Source organism: Callospermophilus lateralis, chromosome X, assembly GCF_048772815.1.
Source record: "Callospermophilus lateralis isolate mCalLat2 chromosome X, mCalLat2.hap1, whole genome shotgun sequence".
In the NCBI taxonomy this organism is placed as follows: domain Eukaryota; kingdom Metazoa; phylum Chordata; class Mammalia; order Rodentia; family Sciuridae; genus Callospermophilus; species Callospermophilus lateralis.
Window position 1 is genome coordinate 100,732,688 of NC_135325.1, and position 11,468 is coordinate 100,744,155.

Consider the following 11,468-nt stretch of genomic DNA (forward strand, 5'->3'; position numbering starts at 1 on the left):
TGCATTTGGACAGAATTGATATAAGTTTGCCTTTATTATTTATTGTACTACCAACAAAAAATATTCCTACAGGAGTATTTTGGCAAGAAGGTCCATTATTATGGATACATTTATCTTATTCTCCTAACACTATTCTTACTAGGTATCCTGAGGCTGTAGGACAATTAATACTCAAAGGAATAAAAACAGCAAAGGGAGTGTTTGGAATTTCTCCCAATAAAATTATTACTCCATATACTATGAATCAAATTGATGAGTTAGCTAATGAGTTAAATACTTGGGCAATAATCATGTGCAAATCCAATGTTTCATTTGATAACCACTTACCATCTAATCCTTTATTGTCTTTTTGGTCATCACATCCTGAAATTTTTCCAAAAATGACAAGAAAAACACCTATCGGGAATGCTCCAAATATATTCACTGATGGATCTAATAATGGTACAGCAGCAATAGTTACACCTGATCAAACTTTTACATTTTTAGTACCCAAACAATCAGCTCAAAAGGTAGAGCTTAATTCAGTATTACAAGCTTTTGTGATGTTTAAAGATTCGGTATTTAATTTATTTTCCGATAGTCAGTATATAGTTAATGCTATAGTATCCCTTGAAGACGCTAGTAGGATTTCCCCTTCCTCTACTGTTTTCTTTTTGCTTTCCACTATACAAAGTCTAATCTGGGACAGAAAAGATCCATTCTTTATAGGACATATCAGGGCACATACAGGATTGCCTGGAGCCCTTAGTTTGGGCAATGATTTAGCAGATAAAACTATACATGACATACATATTTTCTCTACACTAGAAGAAGCTACAAATTTTCATAAAAGGTTCCATGTCAATGCTAATACTTTACAAAAGCGTTTTAAAATAACTAAGGAACAAGCTAGACAAATAATAAAACAATGTCAAAATTGTGTGACCTTTTTACCACAAGTTAATCTTGGAGTCAATCCTAGAGGACTGATACCTAACCATATTTGGCAGATGGACGTCACACACTTGCCAGAATTTGGAAAATTGAAATATTTGCATGTTACAGTGGATACTTCTTCTGGATTTTTGATGGGCTCCCTTCATGCCGGAGAAAAAACTAAAGATGTTATAGCTCATTGCTTACAAAATTTTGCCACTGTGGGCGTTCCAAAACAGTTAAAAACAGATAATGCCCCTGGTTATACTTCAACCTCTTTTAAACAATTTTGCTCATCATTTGGCATTACTCATATAACAGGAATCCCATACAATCCACAGGGACAAGGCATAGTTGAAAGAGCTCATCAAACTATTAAAATGTGCTTATTAAAGCAAAAAGAAGGAATTGGGAAGGGGTATATATTCCCCAAAGATAATCTTAAAATAACCCTTTTTACTCTAAACTTTTTAAATTTGGATTCATCAGGGCTTAGTGCTGCGGAAAGGCATATGTGTCCGAAAAATGTACATAAACCCAAGGTACTTTGGAAGGATATTCTAACAGGACAATGGAAAGGTCCTGACCCAGTAATTGTCTGGAGTTGGGGGTCTGTTTGTGTGTTTCCACAGGGAGAACAGCAGCCGATTTGGATTCCAGAGAGATTAACTAAGGTCCTGACCCAATGATTGCCTGGAATCGGGGGTCTGTTTATGTGTTTCACAGGGAGAACAGCAGCTGATTTGGATTCCAGACAGATTAACTAAAGCGATTTCTACAGACCAAAAAGAAGATGTGATATCCAGAACTCCAGTTTGGTTATTCTTACATCTGCGACAGAACCAGAATGCTTTTTTCAATATCTATTTTATTATTGCCCTTTCCCATATTTGTTTTTTTTTTGAGCTCATACAGACCTAGGTTAATGTTTTGCTGATCAGTTCTATTTTTTGACTATAGAGTTTTTAAACATTGCAATGGAGATTTCACCTGTAAAAAGTTATAAGGCCTTTACTATTATGTTATGTGTCGTATGTATTATGTGTGCACACCTGTGTTTTGTGTTTGAATGTACGTATGTCCATATGTCATATATGATGAGCGCTCATGAAAAAATGGATCCAAATAATTTTTTTTTATTCACGTGATTTAAATGGTTTAATTTAAATTGGGTAACAGCTGTTGAAGATTGTTTTAAATTGTGAACAAAAAAGGAGGTTAACAGATCTGTTTGTTTACTTTCACCTTTCCTTTTCATTATATTTAATAATTCTCTTAAAGACAATGTAAATTGTTAAGAAAATTGTTTTCTTTTAATGCCTTCTGGAACGTTACATAATTTTTTCTTTAGCCAATATTGCCAAAATTCCTATCTTCATCCCAGTGCCGGTGAAGACAATGTAAATTGTTAAGAAAATTGTTTTCTTTTAGTGCCTTCTGGAATGTTACATAATTTTTTCTTTAGCCATTATTGCCAGAATTCCTATCTTCAGTGAAGACAATGTAAATTGTTAAGAAAATTGTTTTCTTTTAGTGCCTTCTGGAATGTTATATAATGTTATATAATTTTTCTTTAGCCATTATTGCCAGAATTCCTATCTTCATCCCAGTGCATGAAGACAAAGATAAAACCAATCTACAGCTTCTGCAATAGCCATCACTGAACTGCTTGCAGAACTTGCCTGGACCATGTATCACTTATATGCATTGTGAACTCACTTGTATGCATTGTGAATTCTGTTGGTTCAGCGATTTCTGGTAGTGTTGGGGTATTTATGCTGATGGTGTCATCGGTGGTACAATTTTTCCAAAAGGAGCCGTCAGCTGGCTTGGTGTATCTTCCTCCCTTCTGTTTGTCATGATCGTTCAGCTAAAATTTGGGGGCCAACAGAGGTGAGGCAAAGAACCTCACCCCCCCGCTGGTACGAAGACCTCTACACAGGTGTGGCTGTATACTGGACTGGTAGTCAATGACGGGTAAGATCCAATTACTATGGTACCAACCTAAGACAGGAGGCTGACGCCTTGAGGTCAGCTCATCCGATAACGGGTAAGAACCATATGTACTATTGGACAACCTAAGGCAGGCACGGTCCCTAAGCCACATGCTTGTTGTTTAAACAGAGAGGGGGAGATGTTGAGAGCCACAGCCGAAGGGGCCCCAGCAAACTTTCAGACTGCCAGCTGATGAGCTGAAGGGGCCCCAGCAAACTTTCAGACTGCCAGCTGATGATTGGCTCACAGCGGCCCCAGCAACATCTAGCTGATTGGCTCCTCTGTGGTGATGCTCATTGGGCTGTTTCCCTGCCCTTTCAGACCACGGAGCTGCTCATTGGGGGACTTTTTTGGCTCCGCCCATGCGACCCAGCCAATTGGCCTCAAGAGCAGGAAGATTGTGGGAGGAAGAGGCTGGGTTGGGGTGTGTGGCTGGTGGGAAGCCGGTGGTTGCAGTTGGGCTCTGAGGGTTTTTTCCTGAGGAGCTGTTTTCTTTGGCTTGTGTGGTTCTAAAAATAGTTAGTTTCTTTTGACAAGTGGCTCCTGAATTGTGCCCAGCCAGACTGCGGCACACAGGCCTAAGGGTCAAGGTTGTTGTGCCAAAGGGCAGTACTGAGGACAAAACAGCTGTATGGACAGGGCTAACTCTCCAACAAAAGAGGGCAGGGGCTCCTCCACAGAGATGTGATGGTGAGTCTGCTATCCCTGGGGGCTTGAAGGGCAGAATGTTGAACTAAAGATTATTCAGTAACCTTAATTTCTAGTGGAAATTGTCTTGCTATATTTTGGACTTGCTTGATACCTGTTACCCTTGATTCCAGTTTCCATCTATTGGAATGGAAATATCTATCCTACCAATGTATTTTGGAAACATGTAACTTGTCTGGTTTCATAGAAGAGAAATTTTGCCTTGAGGTGAATGGTACCTTGAATCTCATCCATATATGATTAGATGATATTTAGATGAAACTTTGGGTTGCAGACTTTAGAGTTGATGCTGGAATGCATTAAGGCTTTTCAGGTTTTGGGATGGAATGAATGTATTTTTCATGTATTTTTGAGGGGCTAGGGATGAAATTCTATGGACTAATTGTGTGTCCCTAAAATATGTTTCAATCAGTTCCCCTCAATGTGACTGTAATTGGAGATAGGCTCTCTAGAAGGTAATTAGGTTAAATGTAGTCATAAGAGTAGGGTCCTAGTCTGATAGGATTGGTGGCCCTGTAATAAGAGGAAGAGAGAGACATCTTACTCTCTTTCCCTGTACTCATGCACTAAGGAAAGACCATGTGAGCACACAGGCAGAAGTCAACTGTCAACAAGTCAAGAAACAAGACCTCAGTATGAAAACCTTTCTTGGTGGTAACTTGATCCTGGTCTTCTAACCTCCAAAACTATGAGAAATACATTTACATTGCTTAAGCCATCCAGTCTATGGTATTTTATGGTAGCTGAGGAGACTAATGCAACATGTAAAAATCTTGGCATATAGTAGAAATTGGTTGTACAGATATGCAAAATGTATGTAAACTAAATAATGGAGGAGACTGTTTACCGTATTTCAAATGACAAGCTTTTTTAAGTACATTAGCAGCATTCCTTTTTTCTCATTGACAATTTTTATTTTATTTGAATCAAAATAATTGTCCATATTTATGGGATACAGTGAGATTTTAGTATATGTATACATTACGTGTAATGATCAGATCAGGGTAACTGGCACATCCATCACCTCATACATTTTTCATTTCTTATGTTGAGAATATTTGAAACCATCTCTACTAGCTATTTTGAAATAACCATGGTTATCCTGCCATGCTATAGAATGTTAGAATTAATTCTTTCTATCCAATGGCACCCTTGTACTAATTATCTATCTTCTTCACCTCTTTCCCTCCTCCACACCCTTCCCAGTGTCTGGTAACCACTATTCTATTCTGTACTTCTTTGAAATCAACTTTTTTTTGCTTCCACATGTAAGTGAGAATGTGTGATGTTTATCATTCTGTGCCTCACTTATTTCAGTTAATGTAATGTCCTCCAGTTCTATCCATTTGCTGCAAACAACAGTTTCATTCTTTGTTAAGGCTGAATAATATTCCACAGTACAGGATTCTCTTAAAATTCCAATTACTATTACTACTATATTATAATATGTTATGGAGTAATAAAGTAATATTGTTACTCTATATTAGAAATAATTGCAATATCATAAGAAGGGTTATATTCTTACATAATTATATAATTATAATATTATATGATGGTAATATCATAATTAAGAATATCAATATTACTATTAACTTAAGTGGGCCTCGGGGTCCTTATCCTAGTGAAAATTTTTCACCTTATGGCCCGCTGTGTAAAAATAATAAGCCTATCATTTGTTAGAACTATTTAATAATTCATTATTTTTATCAATGACAATAGGTGCCTAGTATATTTCCATCTAAGCAGTCTTTCCACTAGAAAAATCCTCAGTATGTGAATTCCCACTTTTAAAAAACATGAAAAGATAAGGAGGGCTCTCTGTGAGCTGCGCCTAGGCAGATAAAAAGATTCGCTGGCCTTTGCTTCCTACGAATGCAATCACACCATACTTGTGCATCCTAGTATAAATAACATTTATATGTAACAGTAAACTCAAATTTAGAACATCCATTGCTCTTTTGGAATTTTTAGTAATGAAAATTTATTCTTTCACAGGTATCAAGGTTACATTTATACATACCGAGTGTCCCAGACAGAAACAGGTTCTTGGAGTGCTGAGGTATAGCTCTTTTATTTATTTTTGCTTCTGTGGGTATCAGGGAGGTGTTTGATATTTAGGTTGGCTTTATAAATGAGAAGTCACATTAAACATTATCAAAGTATTCATCAATTTAAATCACTAAAGCTCGTATCAAAAAATTTTCATGGCTTATTAAGTAATTTTTAGAGAATTTTGGTCCCAGTCCTGTTCAGCCACCATTGTGTGGAGTGGTCTAACTTTGGGGAAAGATAAAAAAGTTGAAAGATTATGTCAAACTTTTTGTGCATAAATGAAGTTTCAGAAAGCCTATAAAATCCAATAAAATAGCTGGACGCAGTAGGGCACGCCTGTAATCCCAGCAATTCAGTAGGCTGAGACTGGAGGATCTCAAGTTCAAAATCAGCCTACGCAACCTAGCCCTGTCTCAAAATTAAAAATTGAAAAATAAATAAATCAAATGACTAGGGATGCAGTTCTGTGGGTAAGTGCCACTGGGTTCAATCCCTGGTACACAAAAAGTGGGGGAGGATGATTAAATCAGATATATTTTCTAAATGGCCCCAATAGAAGTTTGGTGCTGTTGGGAATTTAAAAAAACATAATTACTGTTTTCTAGGAGTTTATAAAATCCTTCAGAGACATAACATGAAATTAAACAGTAGTGGGCTTCATTGTCAAGTGCATGCAGGTTTCAGGTCTGGTCCCTGTTCTTCCCCAATAGGCCTGAGACTGTGAACCAGTTTCTTCATTTGTAAAATGAGTCTGAAAATAGTTCTTTACTCACAGGGCTCATTTTGAGGACCAATTGAGATAATGCATGAAAAGAATCTTTTAGTTATAGGGCCTGGCACCTAGTAAAAATGTGAACTCTTGAAAATTGTTGAACAAAGTGATTGTACATAGTCCAGTGCTGTGTTATCTAGAATAGGAGTTCAAAGAACAGAGAATTTCTAAGTATTAGGGTAGTCAATGCCGCTGTGTATGAGGAGGCAGCAGGCCCAGCTGAGCCATGATTGGAAGCCTATGGAGAGTTGGAACAGAGGAGAGGAAACATTGCTGTGTTTTTATGATATGCTCTGCAAAATCCTAGTGTTCTTCTGTCTGGAACACTGGGGCTTCCTGCAGCAGGTGGGGGGTGGTGCAGGAGAGGAGGAGGTAAGTGGGTATATTTCTCAGTATCTACACCTTGGCTTCAATCTGAGCAGTTCCCTTTTTATTTTACTTATGATCTAGGGATCAGAGTAATAGTTCTTTACAACAAAGGGTTCTTGTGACTTTGAAAATGTTTGAAACTCACTGTACCATTCTAAGAAAGGCCTATAGAGTGAAATCCATTTCCATGGACTAGAGTTGTATGGTATATCACTTCTTATCAATCATTGAGGCCTCTACTGAAACTTTCAACTACATATGCTTTCTATGGGTTCTCCTTACAGCTGTCCATCTTTATAATGAAAGCATAAATGCAGTTTATACATAACATATATAATAAAATATAATGAAAATTTATTATGAAATTTTGGAAACCTAAATGCTAATATCAACATTTATTAAAAACTTAGTTTATGCATTTAGGAAACTCTAAAGTATACATTTAAAAAATTAAAAGCTCGAAGCTTTACAAATTCATCAGTAAACTTGAAAGTGCTAATTACAGAGTACAAACATTTTGAACTACTTAGATGTATTAGGGCAAGTTTTCAAACACATTATTACTTTATACCAGGATAATTAATACTATAATACTAACTAAAGGAAAAGCAATATCATTTCTAATAAAAACTGGTCCTGCTTATTTTTTAAAATACTCTGTATCATTGAAGAGATATTAAATAAGAAAATAAACTTCATTTATCATGAAGGATAGTTACAAATGTGTGTGTGTGTGTGACCAGAAATAGTTCTTGTATCTAGGGAAGTATCCTTTGTTGCTGAAAAATATTTTCTATGAATGGGATCTCAGATTCTTAGAGTTTAACAACCTTGTTTTTAAACGTGTTTTCCTCCATTTCAAACATAGCATCATATGCAGATTGTTACACCCTTGTGACCAAGTTAAAGAGAGGGCTTATTGAACATAAATGCCCCCTCTTCCTTCTGTTTAATCTGACCCTGTTTATATAATGATATTGCAATTATCTGCGCCAAGAGAGCAGAAGATTGGCATGGATTATCTCTCAATACAAAACAGTTCAAAATTGTTTAATTTTTGAAATACATATTGCATTTTTTCTGTCTGCTGAATTTACCTTCTTAGTTATGTTTTTCTAAGGTGAATATTAAACTAGTATGTATTCTTGGATCTCATATCACCTGACTAGAAAAATTTTCTAGAGCATATTGAAGACCAGCTGTGATCCAAAACATGTTTCCATGGATAGCTAAGAGGTGACAGTATGGGAAATGTACAGATTTGAATAACAGCTGAGTTCAGTGACAGGATGAGAGTTGTCAGTGGTACTATTCTTGTGGTAAATGTATTTTCAAAATTGGGTAAATGATAGATATTTATACTGCTTTTTGGAATAACATTTTAGTTTGCCACAATGCAAGAAAAAATCATGGCAGTAATACTCCATCTTTTGTGAAAAGATTATACTAGAAATCTAGGCAAGTCTGAGATTTGTTTTAAGGAGTGGGATGAAATTGAACCTTGGATCCAATTAATTACAAAAGACAAATATTATGTGTATTTTTCATTTTAAGTTGACCTTTAAGCTATTAACTTAGCTCCTGTGACTCAGGGTAAAATTTTGCTGAATTATTAATTTAGAAAATTCTACATATAGTTAACTATCATTTCTTAAAATGTGAATTGTCAGCAGTACATTTGTAAAGAATGTACTGACCTCTCCCTGCCAACTTTAGTTCCTTTGTGCTTTTCTGGGCCTTTTTGATCACAAGATCAGTAGATACTAAATAATTTTACTTATTCATGTAAACAAAACACTATAAATTAGGTCAAGCATGTGCTAAGGAAATATTACATTCCAAATTGAAATTATTTCTACACATCCAGTGCTGTCATTCTTCTCTGTCGGCATGGATAATCAGTACCCAGAAAAATGATGCTTCTGTTGATAAATGGTTTTATGAGCCACAGGAATAGTTAAAAAGATGTGTGGTTTGAAGTCTTTCCACAGAGGGGAGGGTATAGTTTCTCCTCTTGGTGGTGACCCTGACTTTATTAGAACCATGCTGTTTTGGATGAAGTCTCAATAGAGTCTTAGGAAGGTGTCTGGAACACAGAGATTGAGCTGGGTGGGAGACTGTTCTACATCACTAGAAGTATATGAATGGCCATTAATTGAGAGCTAAAAGAACTTTTGCAGTGTTTTCGATGGAAAATTACTTACCCCAATGTAGAAAATGACCAAGAGTTAGCATGGACAGTCTAGTTATTTCTAGCATATTGTCTATTTGATAGAAGTCTGCATGCCAATCTTCATGTTTTCTCATTAAATGTTAAAAAACAAGCAGCTTCCACCTCAAAAAATTTCCATATAGAATAGCTGAAAAGTAACTTTCTAAAAGAAAAAAAAACTAGTCATTGTTCAATTGCTCAAGCAATACTAATTTATTTTATATAAAATGACAGTTTTGAGCTGATGCCTAAAGCTTGGCTCATAAACTTCTGTGGGAAATTGTTATTGAATTCAGGCAGTGTCTTTGCAAGGGAACTGATGTTAGGGAAGCAAAACATTTTAATAGTCACCTGCAAATAATGATCTCCTTAAAAACAAATTAATAAAGGTGACCTTATATAGCTTTTCATTTTCATGTCACAGGGAAAATCTTGTCACAATGCAATGCTGATGGAGAGAGAAATTTGGAGGAGGATAGGGAAATTTCCCAAAGAAGAAAAATTTAATGTGAGGGATGAAGCAGGACACAGAAGGTGAAAGAGATGAGGACTAACTAGCCATGCATTGTGTATTTCCTAACAGTCAATTTTTAATTTCCTGTGTAGTATTTTGTATTGTGAAATGATGTCAGGGAGGAGGGATTGTTGGTTGTTTTTGGGTTCCTCAGTCTTTTTATTAATGACCTGTAGGATCTGTGCTTTTTCTATGTTTAACTGCATCCCTCTGTTGCTAAATTCATTGTGGGTAATGGCCTGTATACCCTTAGAGGTTCAGGATGTATGATGGGTAGCAGGCAGGAAGGGCAGGGCAATGAACAAGAGCTTGTACAAACTAATACCACCCTTGGGAGAACTGAAATGACAGCTCATTAGCTCTTCTTGCAGGCAAAATTCAGCCAACCAAAGTAAGCTCTTCTGGGATGTTGTTTTTTCTTCCTTATGTTTTCAAATATTTGGAGAAGTTATACAAATGTTACTTCTCTAAGCATCCCTCCCACATTTTGTAGGTCTTTTTGTAGTATTATGAGGTAGGTAAATAATTTGCTTGGCCTTTTATTTTCCAGACAGCACCTGGGGTACATAAAAGATTTTTCCGGAAAATAAAAAATCTCATTTCAGCATTTCAGAAGCCAGATCAAGGCATCATAATACCTCTGCAGTATCCAGTTGAGAAGTCCTCTGTTAGAAGCACACAAGGTCCTACAGGTATGGTTCGTTGTTGATTTTTGACAGGGTTTGGAAGCTGAGTGTTAAGGAATCAGCCTATTCATAAGCATATAATCAATTGCAAGTTCTGTAAGAAAAATATAATGACTAGATACAGCCAGCAAATCAAGAAAGAGAGGTGACTATTTATGTGCCATAATTTCAGTCTGCTATACTATAAGCTTGTCATAAAACTGCAAAAATATAAAAAATTCCACGAAGTCACAACTTCTTTATATTTTATTTTTTGCAGTATTGGGGATTGAACCTAGGGCCTTGTATATACCAGGCAAGCACTTGACCACTGCACTATATTCCCAGCCCTGAGGTGATATGACATTTTAATCTCCTTTGTCCCATCTTGTGCTTTCAGTCTTTTTAAAATATAGATATACACTTGATCTAAGCCAAAAGACTGAGAAGCAGTTCCCTTTTGTAGCTATATAAGTACCATTTCACTTTGCTAATCCAGACATAAATGATTGAAAGATGAGATAATTCAGAGAACTCCTGGGCTGTCCTTTACCTTTGCCTGGTAAACTAGTTTTTTTTTTTTTTTTTTGTTTGTTTAGGAATATAAAGGCTAATGTTAGCCTAGTCCACGTGATTTTGATTTCTGAATTGGTGGTGCTTGAATGAATTATATTTTACTACCGCAAATGAAATTCAATTGCTAAACGTTTTTGTTCCACTGCCACAAATTGGCTAATTGTTCTTTTCTGCCCAATATGCCAGGCTTTATAACTCAGTTTTAAGTAATAGTTTCTTGAAGTCTATCAATGCACTGCATCATTGTGAATTTCAGGCTGTTGGAAATTTTACAACTTAACCTGTAATCGTAATCCTTTGTAAGTCGATCTTTTCTTGATTTTTGTTATTCTTTTTCATTAGGGAGAAGAGATTCTGATGTCTGCCTGAAAGCACCATGAAGAAAAATAATACACCTTGTACTTTATTTTCAATAATTTAAGTATATGCTAAGTCTTGTATATTGTAGATAATATAGTTCAGTGAGCTATAAATGCATTTCTAACATCATCATAGTCCTGTACTGGAAGTATGTAGTCTGATGTTAAAGTTGAAATGGATATTGTAGATAATGAGGAGTTTTGAAATGAGGATTGGGAAAAAATAATTCCTTAGGTTATTTTTAGTTATTATATTTACAAATAGGAGACAATTTAAAGCATAATTAATACTTTATAGATTAATGTCAGTTCTTGCCAAGTATAAATAAAA

At 35.9% G+C, this 11,468-nt stretch overlaps 1 protein-coding gene across 3 annotated transcripts in view; it reads left to right on the top strand.

The window, feature by feature from the left end:
• Positions 1–11,201, top strand: part of Sh2d1a (SH2 domain containing 1A) — a 29,470-nt gene extending 18,269 nt beyond the window's left edge. For 2 of the 3 annotated variants that reach the window (XM_077107671.1, XM_077107672.1), the window contains exons 2-4: positions 5,614–5,677; positions 10,088–10,229; positions 11,121–11,201. In XM_077107671.1, the coding sequence (XP_076963786.1) occupies positions 5,614–5,677; positions 10,088–10,229; positions 11,121–11,158 (244 nt within the window). In that variant the 3' untranslated portion in view covers positions 11,159–11,201. The remainder of the gene's footprint in view (positions 1–5,613; positions 5,678–10,087; positions 10,230–11,120) is intronic. The other variant, XM_077107673.1, reaches the window with a different exon arrangement.
• The last annotated feature ends 267 nt before the right edge of the window (positions 11,202–11,468 follow it).